General features: G+C 35.8%; 1 protein-coding gene across 1 annotated transcript in view; it reads left to right on the top strand.

Moving 5' to 3' along the window:
* The window catches only part of ELL2 (elongation factor for RNA polymerase II 2), a 76,795-nt gene that overhangs the window by 9,260 nt on the left and 45,293 nt on the right, over positions 1 to 22,242 (top strand). The window contains exon 2 of the mRNA XM_012477575.2: positions 9,479 to 9,526. Coding sequence (XP_012332998.1) covers positions 9,479 to 9,526 — 48 coding nt within the window. The remainder of the gene's footprint in view (positions 1 to 9,478; positions 9,527 to 22,242) is intronic.

Here is a 22,242-nt window from a genome sequence, read left to right as displayed (position 1 = left end):
CTGATTTCATTATTATAAAAGATCATCTCCTTTGTTGATAGGAGAATCCATGATGGATCAAGTAAGATTGTTTTTTAACTTTTATTTTTGGTTTGGGGTACATGTACAGGTTTGTTATGTAGGTAAATTGCGTGTCATGGGGGTTTGGTGTACAGATTATTTCATCACCCAGGTACTAAGCATAGTACCCAAGAGGTAGTTTTTTGATCCTCACCCTCCTTCCACCCTCAAAGTAGGCCCTAGTGTCTGTTATTATCCTCTTTGTGTCCATGCATACTCCATGTTTAGCTCCCATTTATAAAAGCAAACATACAGTATTTGGTTTTTTGTTCCTGTGTTAGTTTGCTTAGGATAATTGCCTCCAGCTCTGTCTGTGTTGCTGCAAAAGACATGATCTCACCCTTTTTCATTGCTGTGTTGTATTCCATGGTATATATATACCACCTTTTCTTGAACTCCCAACCTCAGGTGATCCGCCCATCTTGGCCTCCAAAGTGCTTGGATTACAGGCATGAGCCACCACGCCCGGCCATATATACCACCTTTTCTTAATCCAGTCTACTGTTGATGGTCATTTAGGTTGATTCCATATCTTCGCTGTTTCTAAAGATGACTTTACTCCTCAGTCTGTATCTACCTAAGTGTTCCCTATCTCAGTAAGTGGCAGCACTCTCTACCAATTGCCTAGAAATTGACTAGCAACCCTTGATTTCTCTTCATTTTCTTGACATATTTGATCTGTCAGGAAGTACTGTCAACCTTCAAAATATCCTGAATCTAACCCCAGCCATGACTGCTATTCCAGTCCCAGTTACACCATCATCTCTCCTCAGGATCACTGCCATGGACTTAGAGTTGGCCTCCAAGTTTCTACTCTTCTCCTGTAATCCACAGCAGCTAGAGTGATCTTTTTAAAACATTAAGTATGATCAAGTAGTTTCCCAGTTTCAAGCCCCCTAATGGCTCCCTGTGTTAAAAGTGTTTTAGATGCCACATTTTATTAATTTCTAGTTTAAAAAAAAAAAACTCCATCTTCTAACCCAAGTTTATTTTACCATTTCTTATGCTTCTGCTTTAGAGATCATGATCCCAGGAAACAAATCTTTACTTGCATTTACAGTCAGATTTGACATGAAAGCTGATTATAAAATTATAAGGCTCACAGTTAATCTGGGGAAAAAATGGTGGGGTACTATGCTTCAAGTGTTGTTAATTTAAAGGCTGGTTCACAGTAACTAACTTTTTGGTTAGTTGTTTGGTTTAGATTTTTGCCTTTCATGTTCCTTTAAGAGCTGTTTGAAATCCTAACATTTAGGACAACTATATATGTATATAATTTGGCATGTATCAGATAGCCACTGTTTTCTAGAAGCTATCTTTCAAAACAAGGGTTGTGTTAAATAGATTTGGGTTTTAGTAATTTTTTATATTTCACTGTTTCCATGCTGTAGTAGCTAGAAAGAAATTATTCTTTACTTCATATATTCTTTAATCTGGCTCTTCCAAAGCTACAGAAAAGGAATTTCTTCTGCATTTAAGATTAGATTGACTCACAGGGCAAAATACTAGATGGGTTTTGTGAAGCTTAATGACTTTCTTTTTGGCATCTAATAAAAGGTTTGAGGCAAAGAAGGAGATACCATTTATTAAAGTAGTTTTGGATTATCTCTCAATTTCATATCATGTATTATTCTAAGCATATTATTGGCTTTTAACAAGAGCCGAGTATATTTGAGTTCTTCAGGATCAACTGTCTGATTTCCTGGTGCTGGTTTCTGCTTCTAACTCCCATTTTCTTTCTTCCTCTTCTCTCCTTGCCTAGATATTTTATTGCAGTGGTTAAAATGTAATTATTAGATAGTCTTCTTTAGGTTCTCCATCATATGATATCCTAAAGAACAAAGAAAAAAGTGATGAACAAAAGAATCATTACTACCAGTTCTTAAATAAGGGGAAAGAAAGATGATCTATCTTATCCAAGTTGCATCCCAGGGAAAAGTGTATCTACTTATTTACTTTCTATCAGTGCAAGTAAAAACAAGTTCTCAAATTGTCTAGTATTTTCCTTCTGCCATAGTGCAAAACCAAAGAAGTGATTCTTAATTCTCTAGCTTCAGTTTTAAATTTCATATTATTATTGTTGGAGAGGGGCAGGAAAGACTAACTGTATAAAATGCTGAATAAAAGCACAGTTCTGAGCCCCACATCACTTATTAGCTGTGTAGTCTTTGGTAATTCACAGGACTTACCTGAGAAATGAGAATAATAGTATCTACCCCACAAGGGTGCTTCTGAGAATTCCCAGAGGCAGTAGTAAAAATGGATAGTGCCTGACACATTTTAAACACTCAAATAGTAACTGGTTAGCTATAATTGTTTCTTTAAACAATCCACTTTAAGTAGTCACTTGAACTATCACTATTTATATAAAGTTTTTTTGTTTTGGGCATAGTTCCAAAATTATATTTGACATTGGAATTTTTTTTTTTTTTGTAGTGTCTTTATCGTGGCTTAATGCAGCTTAGATACAAAGGTAGATACAAAGTATTTAGTAAATATTTGTTGGTTAATTTCAAATAATTTAAGAATTCTTGTATTAAGGAAGGAATAATTCAAGAGTTAACTTTGAGTTAACTCAAGAGTTCCATAATGAGTTCAAAAGGGAAGCTAAAGGTATCTCAAAAACATCTCTAACCTTAGAGAATAAAGTTGGAAAGATCTCTATAATGCTTTTTAGAAATATTGTTATTTTCTAGGCCCAGAATGCTACTTTATGTTTGTATATTCATAAAACTGACAGTGTTCGATAAGGGAAAGGTAACCACACTTTTAATTTGTTTACATGGATAAGCAATATGTAAATAATCAAGAGATGGTTATAAACTACCTTTACAAGATAAGTAACTTTTTTATTCAACTTCAAAAAAACATGAGCTGTGCTCTTCTCCCACCTCAAAGGAATCTGTCAATTAATATTCCTTAGGAAAATTAACATTTCTTAGGAAAATGACTCAGTAAATTATATATTACTTTTATAGTTCTGAAATATTGTGAGGAATAGTCCCTGGAAATAGGTGTACATAGATCTCTTTAGTCATAGAGCAATTCTTGTTGCAGCAGCATTGGCTTGTAAATGCAGATGTCAAGAGTATAACCAAACTTAAGAGCATTTTAGCATTGCCTGTACTTCTGTTCTGTGCTTAGGAATGCCCAACATTTCATAAGAGGTATAGAGCTTAAATTCAAGGAGCTCTACAAGCAGTGAAAGTACTAAAATTTGGCAGAATCTTTTGACTGCAAACCATCACTTTTATCAGGTTGTTGAAGGAGTTTCCCTAGCCAATTACAATCTGCCTTTGTGTTCTTGGTTGGAAATACATACCAGATCACTCTCTTTTTTTTTTTTTTTGAGACAGAGTCTCGCCCTGTCACCCAGGCTGGAGTGCAGTGGTGGCACAGTCTCAGCTCACTGCACCCTCCGCCGCCTAGGTTCAAGCAATTCTGCCTCAGCCTCCCGAGTAGCTGGGACTACAGGCGCGTCCCACTAAAAACTTAGCCTGGCTGATTTTTTGTATTTTTAGTAGAGATGGGGTTTCACTGCACTAGCCAGGATGGTCTCCGTATCCTGACCTCGTGATCCGCCCACCTTGGCCTCCCAAAGTGCTGGGATTACAGGCGTGAGCGCCGCACCGGGCCTACTCTCTTACTTACAGCTCAAATACTATTCCCTTAAGCACTAGAGTAACTTGATTTTCAAAAGAGCTACTTGGTGAAAATATTTAATTAAATCTAAAAGCAAAAGTTGAAGCCTTACCTGAAACTCATTTCTAATGGGAATGTACTCAGCAAATGTTTAAAGATACAGTGAGCTGAGGTCATGTTTGTACAATTAAACTTAGGCTAAAAATTTTTTGGCTAAAAAATCTAACATGCTTTAGACATTTGCTTATACTGGTATTGACTTCTAAACCTTTTCCTGGTGGCTATCTTATTAACACAGTGAGTGATCAGATGCATAATAAGTGATATAGAGTTCTGTTTCTTACTGTGGCATTTTTAAAAACATTCAAGAGCTATAGCCTAGATAACATGTTCTTTTCTAAAATTGGGATTAAAATCAGTAAAGCATTTGAGGCTCTTTTAAGTATTTTTCTAGATGGCTAGATATATTAAAGGAATTTTTCAGTAACAATGAGCTTAGTTTGCCCTGTTTGGATAACTGCATACAACTATTCCATAAACGAGGGTTTTATTATTTATTAAATAAAATGGTAACAAATATTTATGTATGTTCTTTCACTATACATGGTCCTTAAAGGAAAAAAATCTAATTTTTTTAGTTTTTAGTTCATCAGAAGCTGAACTAAATTATAATTTAGTTTTTTTGGAAATTATAGTTTTTTGGAAGTTATAATTACTTTATGAAATTCATTTTTGTTGGAAACAAAATGCGAAAATAACGAAGTGGACATTTAAGGTCTTTTAAGTGTTTAGCACTAGGGGGTAACCCATTTCCAAGGCAAGAGGAAGAAAGACTACTGTATTTGGAATTTGCCCTGTTTGGATAGGTGCATACAACTATTCCATAATGAGGGTTTTATTATTTATTAAATAAAATGATAAATATTTATGTACTTTCACTAGGTTCTTAAAGGAAAAAAAACTAATTTTTAAAGTTTTTAGTTCATGAGAAACTGAACTAAATTATAATTTCATTTTTTTGTAAATTTTAATATTTTGGAAATTGTAATTACTTTATGAAATTCATTTTCCTTGGAAACAAAATGCCAGAAGAACTGAGTGAACATTTAAGGTCTTTTAAATGTTCAGCACTAGGGGGTAACCCATTTCAGAGGCGAGAGAAAGAGTACTGTATTTGGAATTCAGAGAACTGAACTTAAGGCCCAAATCTGCTAATCCAGCTCTGTGATCTTGAGCAATGTACTCTGCCTCTGTCTCTGAAATGGAAGATAATGTTCTTTCCTACCACCCAGGGCTGCTTTTAGGAGGCTCACTTGAGACAATAGATTTAAAAATGCTCTGTGCCATACATTAGAAACCTATGTAAATAAAAATTATTCTTGTTGAGGAGTCAAGCTGTATAGATAGAACTATAAGGATGTCAAGAAGTCAGTTTCTTAATTCAGGGCATGAAGTAAGAAAATTGTATATAGTCAAAATTACTCTTGCAAGTTTCTAAATTGACATAAAGAATAGTACATACTGTCTTGTCTGCACAACCCCGAAGAGTAATATGCATAAGTGTACAATATGTGTAGTGGTATACTTCATATATAAAGAGAACATATAGAAAACGATTTTACAATCTTTTTTTTTTAATTTTGCTAAACACAGCGTAAATACTTGTAAGTTACATATGCCTAAGACTCCTGTATCATAACAATCAGAAGTAAGACAACCTGTGAAAAAATATGCCCAATGTAGTGGAACAGTTAGATGCTGGCATTTGGACAAACAGCTAATGAAATTTAACTCATAGTTACATAGTTCCAAGTTAGCAAAATGGTAGCACCGGAGTTTTGTTTGGCTAGAAACAGGTTTAACATTTTTAAATTTGGATTTTTTTCCTTTGGGCATTCATTCTCCAGGTACTTACCACTCCTTGTTGCCTTACCTCCGTCTGTTCCAAAGACCTTTGGGTTTCAAAGACATTAAAACATTGAGTCTTTGACTCCTGGTTTATCCAAAGGAAGGTCTCACTGAGGAAACTAATTTTGAGCTTGAATGTTAAGTAAGCAATAAGTATGGATTGGCAAAGTAGAGTTTGGGAATTTATGCCAGGTTGGAAGAACAGGAAGGAGTTAGAGAGGAAAGTCTTTGCAAAACAAACAAATGTTAACAAAGCTGAGCTATTGTTGGGAGGAAGTGGAAGATAACTTGGTTGATTCTGGTTGATCTTGGTTGATAGCGGATGTGTTTTCTATTTAGTAGCTGACTTGTTTTGACAGACAGTGGTAAGAACTACTGTGGGCCAAGAGTGGTATGTGAGAGAGGTTCTGCTAGCTAATTAAACAATTTGAAAGGACTTCAAGGAAGGGAGAAAGCCATTATATAGTTGTGAGGTGATAAGGGTCTTGCTTTCCAAACAGAGACTAAGAACTTAATTTGATGGAGTTTGGGGCAGAGTGGCCAGAGTTGGTGACTGGGAGCCCTGAGTCACCTTGGCATCATTTTTCTTTGGTGTTTGATGTTCACACTTTCAACACATCTTATCATTTTTCCTTCGGAATGTCTGCTGTGTCCACCATCCCCTGTTAGTTGCAGATGCAGTCATATTAATTTAGGCCTTTATTACCATTTCCGGGATATTTCTAAAGCATCCCCCTAGAGCTGTGCACTAGCTTATTTCTCCAGCCCTGCCCTGCCCTGATCCATCTCTCTCCATCTATATTATTCATGACTGAAAGAGCTGCCTTCCCCTAAAACACTTCTTTGAGCAACTCACTTTCTTACTCAAAAAATTGAGAGAGCCTCCAATTGTTTTTCAAGTTAAAGGCAACTGTAAAACCCACCAGGGAGTGGGTACAGAGGGGATTAGGGCAGGATTATTTCAGAGTGATAAACTTTTTGAACAGTCATCCTGAGGTCTGAAATTTAAATTATTGCTCTATTTATTCTGTGGCAAATAGAAACTAAAAATGAAGACACATTTTGAGGAAAAAAATTAGGCAGGGATTTGCAGGTCAGATCTTATCCTTGCTATTGTATTTCAAGTGGGAAAGAAGCCTGCCCTCTGATTATACAGTGTCCATTCCTATCTCCTAGCTTTTTTCCTCAGGGTATTTCCTCTTCTTGGAGCTTACCTTTACTAAACTGCTATTTAAGAGCCATCTTTTCCATAAACACTTATTTATTCTAACTCATACTCTCCTTCTTGAGAATTCTTACTACATGTCCTAGTGCTACTTAGCCTAATACTTAATCATTCTCAAATTTCCTCCAGCTAAAAGATGAACTCTCTGGCATGAGGGATTAGGCCCCCACACTCTTGAATACCCCATAGCAGATGTGTGTGAAACACAAGGTAGTAGAAGAAAAGCAGCATGGCAAAACAGGGAGATTGAGTTTTGAGTTCTAGTCCTGTGGGGGATAGGCACCAACTGTATTATCTCTAAGGCCTCGTCTGGATTTGGAATCCTGTGATTCTAGTGGCATGTAGTGTGTAAATGACTAATAGAATATGAAGTCGGGGAGAGAAGAAACTATAAACTAATTTTAAGGCGGTAAGCCCGGAGAACCAAGAGGATAGAAGTGCCATTGCCAGAATAGTAGGAAAGAGGTGACAGTTTAGTTGGGAACGCTAGGGATAGGGAAATTAGTGTCATTGAGGTTTGCTGCCATTGTGAGTTTCTAATGCAAAATGTCCTGTTGGCAGTAGTAAGTAGCAGGCTATGGAGAGGTGCCAGCTGAGGAATGGAGAAGAGATTCAGAGTTATCACCCAACAGGTACAGTGAGTCTCCAGGATGAAGTGGATCTAGAAAGAGGAAAGGAAAGGCACTAGCCTTTTGAAATGAAAGGTGTGATCAGAGAGCTAGGAGGACTGGTGTCTCTAAGTGCAAGAAAGAGGTACTATCCACTGGGGATATCAGCAATTTGAAAACTGAGAAGAAGTTTGCATTTATCTGACCAAGAAGAATCAATGAACTTAATAGAGCATTTCAAATTTCAATGTTGAGCTGAAGACAACCTCTGAGTTGCCAAAATTCAAGGAGGGAAGTGTAATGAGCCTCTGAGGCTACGTTCAGTGCTTCTGATTTGGAGGGACATTCAGAAAGCAGGGCTGATGAAAATACCGTGAAAGCTGGAACCTGAACCTGTATAATCTCAGTTGTAGGGCCACCTTACTCTTCCACATGAAAAGGGGCTCCCCAGACCCCTGTGGGCATGCTTTCATTACTTCAGAAAGACTGAGTTTAGCTGTGGAAAGTAGTTTGGGGGTGGGATTTTTCACCTTAAGAACGTTAATCTCTATTTATATTTTTGTAAAAGGCCGTGAATTAGAATTAAAATCTAAAAAATTTGGTTTTAAAAATTCAAACACTACCTTTTTATTTTTCCTTTTTAAAAAGCTCACTTCTCCCACACCAATAAATGAATTTGTCAGCCAGTAGTACTTAGATTCTTCTGATAAGTCTAAAGTTAAATTATGTTTTTATGGTAGTAGAACAGTGATAACAGTATCCATTGTAATGTTTTCTCCAAGAAGATATTTGTTTATTCATTTTTATAAATAATAAGATGGCTAATGTTACACTTGATTTTACATTTCAGTGGTCTGTCTTTTAAAGAAGTACTTATCTTTAGTTCTCTTTCCTTTCGTTTATTATAATCCCTATATCCCTATCAGTAAACTTTTAAGTCTGCAGAGAAGTTTTGGGAAGTATTTGGAAGTAGTAGATGATGTACTACAGCTGAGGTGAGGAACATATTAGTGCCTCCATTTTTATCTGGGGTAGAGATGAGACCAGAAACCACTGTTTTTGTACATTGGATTTGAATATGAAGGTGTGAATAGTTTACAGGCTGATGTACTACCATTAAACATTACCCAAATCTGATTTCTTCATGGGTTTCTGTTGGCAATTTGGGAAAGCTTTCCCATAGAAAAATATGCTGTTGACTTTGAATACAGGAAATCATGCAAAAGACTATGGTTGACATTTACACTAACAGCTTTTCTTCCAAATGCACAACGCTGTGATAAAATATTGAAGTTATCAAGAAGACAAAGCTCATAATAAAAAAATACTGATCTAGAAATTACATTCTCCTAGTGAGAATCATATGAGAGAACTGGTAACTTATTTGGCTCTCAATTAAAAATGAATCTCTGATAAAATGTGAGAAATGGAAAACTGATTTATTCTCAAATATTTAATTTTATGTTTCTAGCATCCTGTTACAGTATTGCAAAGTTCCTCCAATTATCTCTTCCTTCTTCCCACCCCTATTAAAAATACGCCAGGAAACTATGCAACAACAGTTTTTTAAATGTAAAATTGAATTGGTATACCAATCATTTTTTTCCAAATTATGTCAATCAGTTTCAAAAACATGATTAGCTGCTCTGCCAAAAAATATCTTTTGGTTGTGTGGTTCAGAGAAATGTGATACTGTTCATCTGTATCTTAATATAATAACATGCAAAAGAAAGTATATAATGAAAAGAGATTTCACACAGTATGACACTGACCAAATACATGTATTTTATTCCTCTTCTTTCCCTCTTTATTTATTTTTTTTTAAAATAGAGATCGGGGTCTCACTGTGTTGCCCAGGCTGGTCTTGAACTCCTGGCCTCAAGTGATCCTCCTGCCTCAGCCTCCCAAAGTGCTGGGATTAGAGACATGAGCCACTGTTTCTGGCCCAAATAATGTAGATTTAAAGTTTAAACATTTAGTTCTATGTCACAGTAACCAAGGTTTACCTGTTTGTTTCTTTTGTTTCTTTTAATAGAATTTAATTCCTTTTCGACCTTCAATTCAGTTCCAAGGACTCCACGGGGTGAGTACTCTTACTGATTTAACAAACAAATCTAATGTTCTTGTGTGCTATTCAGCTTTTAAAATCCATTTTCACTTGACCCTTTTAATATAATCAGTCACTCATTCTGTGAACTTTGTAACTGAATGAAAATTTCTGACATCTTTAAGATGCTTGAATTATTTTCCTTTATTAATTTACTTTTTAAAAATTCATATATGGTTATCGATATTGAAAGTGTTTTTTATCCATATCATGGATAATTGCATGTGTGAACTTTTTTATTAAAGTATAACATACGCCAAGGTAGTATGTGAGTATGTTTTATCACAGCTTAACATCCATAAGGGATTATTGATTTCAGACAAGTTATGATTGTGATTGCTTTTACTATTAATATTTTGCTGTGTGTATACTTTTTTAAGTTGTATGTACTAGGAAATGAAATATGTAAGTAGAAATTGAGTTCTTCGTATATACAGAATAAACAAAGTTTTCAATGTCTATTTTATTACTGTATTTAAAAGCGTAATAAATTATAATGCCTAATAAAATGGACCTATGAATTTTGTCTTTATGATAGATGATAAAGTTTATAGGAGTAGAATCAGTACTTTAAAATTATCACTATTAATATTTAATAGTAATAAAAGTCAATTATTCTCTTTGCTTCCTCATTTAAATTAATATGTACTTCTATATTTGCCCCTATATATTAGATATAGTATGGAAATTAGTAGTATCTGCAAGTGGCTTTTTAGCGCTATAGAGAAAACATAAGCTGAGGGAGGAAGATTATGTTCTTGATTATTGTAAATCTGCATACTTGTGAATTTTTGTTATGTCACAAAATGCAAAAATGTCCATGTAAATAAATAGTTTTTCTAAACTTTATAACTTGAAAACAGTTCAAGAGTCAGATTCATTACATCATTCAACACAGACCTAGAGTACTTCTAAATGTGTTGCATAATGCTTACTTGAAGGAGATGTTTGTGTGGATGTCAGAGTTTTGCTTCTACATGACAGCTTTACAATGAAGTCCTGTTTTTCCTCTTCAGTGATTAAGTGTTCATGAATGGGATCCTAATTGGAATAAGTATTCTTCTGAATTTTGTAGTATAGCTTTTTAGGTAGTCATTAGCAATGCTGATTTTCTATTTGAGGGCTTAGTTCAGGTGTTTATTTAAGGCTTCTTGAGTTTTCCTGCAAATTTTAGTGGCATCAATAATATCTAAAGAGATGTGCCATGGTCAGGCCTGATTCTACCAGCCCTGGAGGGCTCCATGGATTTTCACTAAAGGATTATCTTGCGAGAAGAGGGCTAGAGAAAGAGAATAAGGTTTGAGCTGCTTTTCTCTTACTAGGAGCAGTAGGATTCTAGGGCTGATGCTTTCCTTAATTCTTTCTCCTGGGAAATGCAAGTAAAGGATGCTTTCTAAGGAGGCATCAAGGTATGCTGAAACCCTAAATTATGGGGCACCAATATGTGCAAGCTTCCCAACTCTTCTTTCTGACCCTTGCAGCTGTTAGCAGTTTGGGAGGGAGTATGGTTTTCTCTAGCATACTAGTTGGCCCCACTGCAAAGTGGGCAGTTTATATTTGAAACCTTGGGCCACCTTTTCTAAATTTTCCTACCTATGTCCCCCTGTACCTTTCCTGTCCCATGTGTCCAAATGCCCTCAGTTTATCTTTGTCTGCTCCACTTTCTCTTCCTACTGTATTCCTTGCCTTGATATAGTTCACTGATGAAAGCAATTTAGATATAAATGACTGACAGGTTTAAATCTTAATGGATGTTTGAATTTTAACAGATAAGCTTTTTAACCCAGGCGAATGGTGATTGGATTTGGTAGAGTAGATGAGGAGTGGAGGTACCATAGATTGAGAGCTATGAGATGTTTGATCCTACCTTGCTTATTCTGAGTCTGTCTCCTCAAACCCCCACTCTTTTCATTATTCTAACTGGGAACAAAATATATGGACTCAGCATTGTTTTAGAGCCTGCAGCTGCATTCCATCCACCCCTCCCCCCTTCTTCTTGCAGAGCTCTCCCTAGCCCTTTGGGACTTTGTAAAAACAAAGAGTCATTACTGGGGAGAGAGTGGGTTGGCACAGCCCACAGGGATACGCAGGGCCATTAATGTGAGGGTCTTCTGTACACTGCTCCTCTGTTTTTCTCAAGGGCCAAATTTAATGTTGTCTTGCCGATTGCTTTAAAACCTCTCTGAAGAAGTATGTTTACAGATTTTTTCCTATGAGGAATGTGTTTAGGGCTTTAAATTGAAAGATTTAAATTTAAATTTTCCACAAAGAATACTTTCCCTTAATGAGAAATTTTATTTGTCTTTTTACATCAAATGTGACTGGAAATGAATGCACCTTAACTGTCATGATACTGTCATATATAGGCATATTTGAGGTATAACTAAGCATTGTTAAAATACCGTTTTCAAACTGAACATAGAGTGTTAAAATCATTTTCTGTTTCCCTGATGAGACTCATGCTAAGCACTGCATGGTTATGCTGTTCCTTTTTACTAATTATAAGATTTTTTTTTCCCTCAGTGATGTCTATAGAAGGCCAGAATTTGGGTCTTGGCTGGTTAGCTTTTAAGTATATTTGCTTTTATGCCTGAACATGTTCTCTTAGGTTGGAGTTTTCTTCTAAATAAATGCAGACTGAAATATTAAAGAATAGCAATATGCTGTTGAAGAGTGGAAATTCTGAAAGTCATTAATTACCTGGATTTTTATTATCACAGTTGGGAAGCAGCTTTTATAGCATTAAAAATAGAAATTGTGACTTTCACCATTCGTTCTACCCCTTTCCATTAATGGAAGAAGGTGCTCAGATGGTCATTGAAGGCATTTTCTGGATTCAGAAAGATGAGGAAATATCTATGGTAGCAACTGATTCTCATTTCTAAACTCATGAATATTAGGAGGTAAATAAATCATCCAAAATTGCTTTGCTGATTCTGAAGAGTGTGAATCAATCAATTATCACAGTTCTAATATATACCTAAGATACTCATAACTAAATGTTTACTAGGATTATAAATCTCTCTAGACCAGCATATTTAAACAGAAATGGTAGCTGGTAGATTTACATGAGCTACTGCATTGCGATCTTTTTTTTGTTTGTTTGTTTGTTTTTTGTTTTGAGACGTAGTTTCGCTCTTGTTACCTAGGCTAGAGTGCAATGGCGCGATCTCGGCTCACTGCAACCTCCGCCTCCTGGGTTCAGGCAATTCTCCTGCCTCAGCCTCCTGAGTAGCTGGGATTACAGACACACGCCACTATGCCCAGCTAATTTTTTTTGTATTTTTAGTAGAGACGGGGTTTCACCATGTTGACCAGATGGTCTCGATCTCTTGACCTCGTGATCCACCCGCCTCGGCCTCCCAAAGTGCTGGGATTACAGGCGTGAGCCACCGCGCCCGGCCTGCGATCTTCAAGTTACAGCATTCAGAGGGTTATAATGGTATAATGCACCCAATTTCCAAAAGCAACATTTTTATTGTAAAGTAAGCTTTATAAAAATCAAGATAGTTCTATCTACTGATCTGATACGGAAAATGTGACAGGTGAAAATTTTCCACAGATGTGTGTTTCAGTACATTTTTTAAAACTAAACTCTGTATTTGCATGCTTGTTGAAAGTTTCTTGTCTAAAGACACACAGTTAATAGAGGCAGAGCTGTAACTACAGTCTTGGTCTTCACACTGCTAGAGAGAAGTTCTTCCTGCCATACTGTAATAGCAGTTGTTGCTGATATGGTTATCAACTAACGTAATTGTTCTGAGCAATAAACTATAAACAGGTGCCTAATCAATGAATGTGCTAATAGGTTAATTTATTGTTTTGCTTGTTTCTTATTCACTGTGCAAACATTCTTTCAGCCTTTACTAGTGCCAAGTACTTGTTATGTACTTTGTGTGAATAGATGCAGGGATGGGCATGGCATGGGCTCTGCCCTCAGAGAACTTAAAGTCTTAACAAACACATACAGACTAATACTTAGAAAATAATTCATAATGTAGGATTCATCCAGAACCCTCCACTCAGAACTTCTATGGAAACAGGGACAATCAGAAACACAGCTTATATGCGTATTTCTCATTGATATGAAATAGACTTTTAAACGAAGATTTTAGTAGATATAAAATGTCACATTTTGGAAATATGTTAGTAAAATTCCAGAAGACCTGTTTAAGACCTATGCGTATGCATGTGCACACACACAAAGGTAAGTGTGTGGTATATTATAATTGAGATAAAATCTGAAATGGCAGGGTTTTCAAGAGTGAATAATGCCCACATCTGCTGGCATGTGGTAGCCTTGTAGAGTGGACTTGCTTCAGGCCTCAGGGACTCATGTCCAGGGAGTGACTTCCCCAGGACAATGAGAATAATGTTAACTTTGTCGCAGTATGTGAGATTCTAGACTTCGGTATAACTCAGTATTTGTTATGAGAATATTGTTCTAAAATTCTTTCTAAATTAGTCACTTACTTTCAGGCTCAGCAATACCAGAGACTTTAGAAAATAGTTTCATATAACATACTTTTTAAAAATAATAACATAATAATTATTTTTTGAGACAGGGTGTTGCTCTCCAGGCTGGAGTGAAGTGGCACAATCATAGCTTACTGTAGCCTTGAACTCCTGGGCTAAAGCGATACCACCTCCTTAGCCTCCCAAGTAGCTAGGATTACAGATGTAGGGCCATGTCTGGCTAATGTCTCACTATGTTGCCCAGGCTGGTCTCAAACTCCTGGCCTTCAAGCGATCCTCCTTACTGGGCTTCCCAAAGACCTGGGATTACAAGCTTGAAGCACCATACTGGGCCTAATTTTTTGAAATTATTTTTAAGCATTTAAGAAGAGGACTGAAAATAAAAAGTATTTTCTGTAAGTACTATGCAATATCTCATGTGAAACACTGAGTCACATACTTTGCCAAGAATGAACACAGAATAGCCAGCCAAACAAGTTCTAAATGTATGCCTTCTAAAAAGGCACAGTGACCTTCCAAAGATGAAATTGGCATTTAACTGGTAACTTTAAAGGCTTCAGTAGTGCTATGAAACTCTTTCAGTAGAGTCATTAGACAGAGGGTTGGATTTTTCTCTTTTTAATCCCCAAACTTAGCAAAGCCTTCAGAGATATTTTCTTAATTATTTATTTTACTTCGTGGGGGCTGTGGAGAAGATTGGGTTTGAACAATTAAATTATACAGTGTTTGAAATTAGTAGGCAATTTCAACCCCCTTGAAAATGCTTCCTGCAGACTGTCCTTCCCTACCCTACTTGGTTCCTGGGGAAGCAAAGATAACTATCAGCTTGAAATACGCAGCAAAGGTAAAAATAAATTGCCAGCACTGCCATTCCTTCTTAGATGATATGCCTTCCCTCCGACTTCTTTCCCTTCACGTTTTGGTTTGGCTAGTCCACTGGTTTTGCCAAAGGTTGTATTTAGTCAGTCGGCTCGGAAGGTTGCCAACTAACAGCTATCTTTATACTCTTGGTGCTGAATGTAATTAATACTAGAAGAATGTTAAAATCCTTTTATCCAGGTAGTTCTGTTTTAATTTTTTTAATATTACAGTGGTTAATATGCATAGATATCATTTAATATTTTTACTGATTTACAACTCTTTAGCCACATGTTAATTTACTAAGGTGTTAATAAAATAGTAAATTATCTATTTTTTTAAATTAATGTTTATATATAAACATGACACACACACACACACATTTTTTAAAATTTCATTTTACCCAGCAGATGGGCTACCCCTGAGAACTCTGGAAACTGCGTATTTTCTCACATAATAATTGAATCATAGTTTGAAGCTATTGTAAATTGACCAGAGGACCCAGTCTAGCCCAGCCCTTGCCCTTGAAGAGCTCAGAATAGCAGAGGGTGGGAGGGTAACTTTGATTGTATGTTCGTAATGCTCGAGGATGCTATCTCAAAGTACTCACAGACCACAGCCTTACACAGGCCCCACTGTGAGGTACACCAAATCATGAGCACAAATAGGGGTGCTCACCCTGCTCTATCCTTAACCAAACTGCATCACTTTTGAATGCAGCAGCTGGAGCCATAACTAATATCTGAAGCTTCCACAATTGCCATAAATTGTATTCTTAGCAATGAATTAAGCTTACTGCCTTCACTTAGCAAACATTTGTGAGTACACAATGTGTACCAGGCACCACGATAGACAGGTAGACACTGTGTAGACAAGGTAAAATGGCCCGTTCGTATTCCTGACATAAATTTGTCACTAATGGCTTTGCTTTTTCGTTTTCCCACCAAAAACTGAACTTGTGGAATTATTTATATTGCAGGCAGTATCACTTTAATAGCACTCACTTATTTAAGCTTAGAAAATAATATTTTACCAATTCTATGATACTTTGTAGTCCCTTAAATTTAACCATCCCTTACTCCATCACCTACGTTGGAGTACAGTGGCTCAATCATAGCTCACTGCAACCTACTGAGTAGCTGGGACTACAGGCACACATTACCACACTCAGCTAATTTTTTAACTTTTGGGAGAGACAGGGTCTCCCTATATTGCCCAGGCTGGTCTCCACCTCCTGGACTCAAGCAACCCTCCCGCCTCAGCCTCCCATTTCTAGGATTACAGGGGTGATCCACTGCCCAGCCCTACCTTCTTGAGGAGTTAGGATTTCACCTTATAAATCGGTGCTTCTTACCTATAAAATTTCCCTGGAGAGTTATGATGAGCTTTGGAAACCTGTACTTTAAAATAATTTTTTTTCCCAGATTTTTACTATCATAAGAATGTTTGAAGAATATACATATGTATAGGTACATATACATTCTCTTCTCAAAAGAAGCTTCATGACTTCCATCAATTTCTGGGTGACCTCTGACCTCTCTAAAGTGAGAATACTACTTCAGTAAGTGAGTGGCCTTCAAACACATTTACAGATAATTCACAGTAAGACAAAACTGTTTTACATTGTATAGCTTTACCCATATAGATGTAGACGTTCACACAACTTAAACAAAAGTTCTACAACACAGCCTTTACACTTACTTCATCAATGTACCCTGATATTTTCTATTCTATTCCCTTTCATTTAAAAAGAATCCTAGTTACAATCCGCTAAATTAATGCCATGACCTTCTAATGGGTCACAACCTATAGCTTACCAAACATGGTAGGAGATTATCAACTATTTAAAACATTTTAGTGAGGGAGTCATGTGGTCAGATTTGTATTTTAACATGCTTCTCCAGTGGCTGCCTTGACTTAGTCATTCCTTATATACAGAATTCCTTACATGTAGGAGGAGAGGAAGAGACAAGGATGACTCTGTATCTATTACTTGAGCATTTGGTTAGGTGGTGAGGCCATTATTCAAATCTGAAATAGATGAAAGAGCAGGTTGAGACAGGAGACATGGGGTATGTTTGGTTTGGAGCATGTTATTCATGAGATGTTCAGGTAACACTCCAATCTTCATTCTGTCAGAATGGAGTTGCCCAGGGGATATTCTCATTGGAGAATTGGAACAAAAGGATTTTCAAAAAGCAACTCCAAAGGACATTTTATTGCATTTAATTATACCTGGAACTCTAGTAGTGAGAAGAAAGAAAAGGTAGATTTACAGATGAAATTCTGATGAAGCCCTATTTAAAGAGTAATTTTTTCTAGCTGTTAAAGAATACTGGTTTACATATGAATACTTAAAGTATGAATATTGTTACTTTTTATTACTAACATTTAGGGAATTTGAAGCTCCTTTTAAATTTTGCCCATACTAATTAAGAACAATGACAGGCTAATAGAGATGAACTGTGGTATATTCATTTAGTGGAAGAGTATACAACAGTGAAAAGCAGTAACTTACAACTCTAGGCAGACAAAAGAATACATATGGTGTGATGCTGTTTTTATAAAGTTTAATAACAGAGAAAAACAGTTTATTGTGTAGGTTTACATACATGATAAGATTATTAAAAACCAAAAAAGGATGATAGTTATGAAAATGAGAATAGTGATTACCTCTGGAAGGGAAAGGCAGGCAAAGGGAAAAGGAAAGGAGTATGGGTGGATGTGTTATTGCTGACATTTTTGTTCTTGAGTGGTGAGTTTACAGGTGTTCATTATGGCAGTGAGCTTCATAACTATCAAGCTATGTTTATTTTGCAGAAACAAATATGTTAAAGTTTGTTCTCATTATCATTAAGGATAATTGGTCATCTTTATGGGTTAAATAAGAAAAACCAGAACGTGTTTCAATAAATGCCAAAAAGGCATTTTAAATCTGTATTTCCTAATAGTTTGAGAAACATAAAAGAAATTTTGGAGATGCCAAGTTTAAATATGACAAGACTCTAGGGAGAAAAGCTGAATATTAAAGGTTAAAAAAACAAGTTGACAAGTAGAGCAGAGAAGGCAGGTCTTGAAGTTATCTAGAGCTAGACACCAGCTAAATATCTTGCTAGTCAACTACTTGATAGAGTTGCTCTGTCATCTATCAGTGGAGAACGAAAGTTTTCTCTCTGTCTGTGATCTCTCTCCCCAGTGAAAAGAAGGTAGAGGCAGGGTTGCTGGTGTTATCAAGGGTGTGGGAGTAGAGGCTGTTTTCCTTTCTGAGTTAACACTTGATGTTTTGGAGAAGTGGCATTGTAAAGTGTCCTGGGGAAAAGGCCAGTCTAGAAAGGACAGATTAGGGGAATGAAAAGCAGTAGTTGGTTGAATTTTAAAAGGTGAGGTCCTTAGGGGGCTTAGGGTAATAAAATTCAGAATGCAATAGGCAACTGATTAAAGAAGAACTAAACTGGGCCCATATCAGGAGAGGGTTGGTACCTAAACAGCCATAGGAAAAGGGCAGTTCTTTATAATACATGAAGAGCCTAGTGTTTAATAACCACTTAGTAATTATGTTATGAATATCTTATTTTAGAGTGAGAATATAAGGCATAGCCACATTTATGAAGGTGGTAATACTCTACTAATCAATACTTAGAAATTTTTCTTATGACTACTCTGTGAATGTTTTTTAGTTTTACCTTAATCTAGTCATGTTGGTAATTTATAAATCAGTCTTCAGATTAGGAAGAAAGGTATTTGAGGGTAGTCCATTTTCACTGAATAGTTTATATTTCCACAGCTGTTTGAAAGTTGCTGTATTTGGCTATAATGGAAAACTTTATTAGGGATACTTAATGTTTTGTTTTGTTTTTAAAGGAAGATAATGTTTTGTTCTTTCAGAAAACTTGAAGAATAGAATAATGAGTCCAGGATTAATTTTGGATAAAGTCTTTTGCTTCATAATTTCTGATTCTATGTTTAAAAAATCAACTCTAACCTCTTTCAAGAATATTTAAGGTCATTGAGTCATGAAGGGCCAGTATCAGTGATAACCTAAAATGTAGTTATTATTTTTATGTACCCTTTATTGTTTTTCTGATTGAGAAACAAAGTGAATAAACATTTTAAAATTGTATAAAATACACACAAGAATAAAGATGAGTAACAAAGGGGTCCTTAATAGTGAAAAACAGTTTTATTCAATTTTTTTCTAGTCTTCTCTTCTTGCTCACACATTCATTTTTTTTTTACACACATTCATTTTTTAAATTGCAGTCTCAGTGTCTTTGTTGCTTTTTTTATATTCTGCTTTTTTCACTTAGCATGTATCGTGAGCATTTTCCTATGTTATTAAATAGTACAAGTTACTTTTAAATAGCTACCTAACATTTCATTTTAGGATGCACTATTATTTAGCCATTCTCCTATTACATTTATAGTTTCTGTATAACAATAATGGTATGATTAAATTCCATGTGGATAAATTATTATTGCTATCTTTATTTCTTCTGGATAGATTCTTAGATATGGCATTTACTAGGTCAGAATACTTTTAAGTTTTCATTAACTGTCTCCGAATCACTCATTCCATCCCCATTCCCCGCCCCCAGAAAGCTGCTGCTGCCTTATATTGCCACAGCTATTCAAAAGTGCCAGTCACAAGGGGTTTTCCTTGGCCAGTATTGGACACATGTTTTTTGAATTTGAAAATTAATCATTTGATAATATTTAAAAACTGTTTGACAGTGTGATTTGTTTGATTGTATTTTGACATGAGTAAAATATTGCAATGTTTTAAGATAGTGTGAAGTAATGTCCAGTGTCTTGCTGTCTCCATCTGGTATTGCTATAGAAGGAGTAGTTTTGAGTTTTTTATTTCTTTATATTATTCATGTTTTCTCCCAATATGGTGGGAAGTTTTTTATTTTAGTAGTTCATGGACTCCCTTTGACAAAATTACTCTATTTCTCTAACTTTTAAAAATAATTATACTACTTATATAACTTTTTACATACTGTATTTTGCTATTTTGACGTTTTTCTTTACCGTTGTTTGTGGTCATAATAATTTAGTCCTTTTGAATTTCTACCTTCATATTTAGATGCCTGTCTTCTTTAAAAGAACATTGCAAACATCTCACAAAGCCTAGTGGTATGGATCTCTCTTTTTTTTTTAATAAGGCCATGCTGTATTGGCCAGAGGATAAAATGTTTTGCCTCATTGTTTTAGAGGGACTCTGTGGTGTGTGGTTCTACCTCCTAGCAGAATTAAATAACTATCTGAAAGATAATCAAGCAAAAGTTTTGTTTAGTTATTCAAATATAGTAATTGCCTTAACTGCCCATATGTAAATCTTTGCCCTTTCTTTGCCAAAGTATCTCTTTCTCTTTGTGAAGGCATAGGTTTGATGGCTTTGCCAATAGCCTAACCATACCATCCTTAGAAATCTTTTCAGTCCTATATTTCTTGCAATTATAAATTAGTCTAAGAAACCTGACAGGCCCTCTTATTCACATCAGACATGCCACTCTCTTAGAAATCAGAACTGTAGTCTCTAATTTAGCTCTTGATGTGTTGTGCATATCAATAGCTTTATACATGTGAAGTTAGAAATAGTTTTATTTCCTTTATAGGCTTGAAGAAAATTAACAAACAAATTTGACTTATGAAAACTGAATAGAAGTAAATTTTATGGAGTAAACCAGACTCTGCCTCAGGAATGTATTTTCAGAGTAGATGTTTGGAAAGAGATTTATAAAAATTAAAATACTATAAGTTTGGTTCATTTTTAGGGCCACCTATAGCTTTGATACAAAAAAAATCCTCACAAATTTTAAAATATTGTTTGTATTTATGAAGATTGAATGCTTTAGAGTCAAAGTTGTGGTTCCCATGAGGACCCTTAATTCTATTTTCTTTGTTTTTTTGTTGTGCTGTAGCTAGATCTGGAACTCTCCAGGAATCTGAAGGCAGCATTTTTTTTTTTTTTTTGATAGGGCACTTGGGAAGCAGTGTTTGCTACCCTTCTAGAGGAGCAACAGGCATCTGTAGTTTTTCAGCTTTCTGTAGACACCTGTTTCAGCTGATTCATTCTCATACCTTATCTTTCTGTATTTGGAATTTGAGACAGTTGAAAATATTGCTAGTAGTTTTCATTATTTGTTTCTTTATTTTTCCAGATAGTTTACTTGACTTCCATTTACACTAACACTTAAGCTTTGACCCAAAAGATGTGTAGCCCCTTATTTTTCTAAATTACAAAGATTCAGAATGAGTTTAGTCAGCTTTTGATTATCCGAAGAGCTTGTTACCAGAAATTACTTTAAAAATCAAACACCTCGGTATTCTAAGGAAGGCACGCGTGTGTTGAAATCAAACAGGTCAAAATTGGAGTGGGGAGCTCCCCAACATAGTCTTTGTTTTATCAAAACAAATGTTTTTTGGCACTTACTGTGTGCCAGGCCTTGTGCCAAATACCTTAGATGGGTTATCTCTAAATTTCACATCAGTCATATGAGGTGGGTAATATCATTATCTACATTTTACAAGTATGGAAACTGGGGATTACTGAGGTTAGGTATTTGCCCAAGGTACCACAGATTGTAGATTCTGGAGCCAGAGCTGGAAACCGGGCATTTTCCTCCAGAGCCAATGATCTAGCATCCTAGATGTGGTCCAAAAGGAGAAAGAACAAGACAGCGGGACACCATTTCCTATCTTCAGTATCCTCCAAATAGTCGACACCAATTCTCATTAAAAAAATGGCACATAAAGGTGCATATTTTTACACACACACTTTTGTAATATTCATTTAAGATATGACTACAATTTAATTACAATGTTGTCCCCCAAATATTGAGTGTCTTGTTGCTGTTTCTCCTTCCTTAGCGTAGACTGTGGTCTTGTGCCTTTGGTCCCCAGGAAGGACTTACCACAGTGGCTGCCTCAGCAATTCCAGTCTCGCATCATTCCTTCCTTAAACAGAGCATTTCTGAGTCTGTTTGTAATACATGTTGGGTGTCTCCATAAGATTTATTTTGAAAAAACCATTCTGTAACTTTACCCAAAAAAATAAAGGCTCAAAAACAATTGATGTTGAAAACAGAATTAAGAGCTAAATATACTTCTAAATCTATATGGAAATATTCTTCAGACTTAACTCTTGTTTGTCTTATTGGACTTACAAATTTTCTTGGTGACATTGATTAGGTTGGGATAAAACGATGTATTTTGCAAAATCTAGGGCCTGGGCTTTTCAAGACTTCTGTTAACCTTGAAGGCTTGCATGTGTCAAATACCAGTCTCTCCCCTAGATTTACACAACTGCTGCTGACTGCAGGCACGAATTCTAAGCCCACTTATGTGTGCCAGCA

The sequence above is a fragment of the Aotus nancymaae genome, unplaced genomic scaffold, assembly GCF_030222135.1.
Source record: "Aotus nancymaae isolate 86718 unplaced genomic scaffold, 86718_ANA_hifiasm-v0.15.2.pri h1tg000014l, whole genome shotgun sequence".
Lineage (NCBI taxonomy): Eukaryota > Metazoa > Chordata > Mammalia > Primates > Aotidae > Aotus > Aotus nancymaae.
Note: the sequence above shows the minus strand (reverse complement) of the source record. Positions and strands in the feature narration are given on the sequence as shown.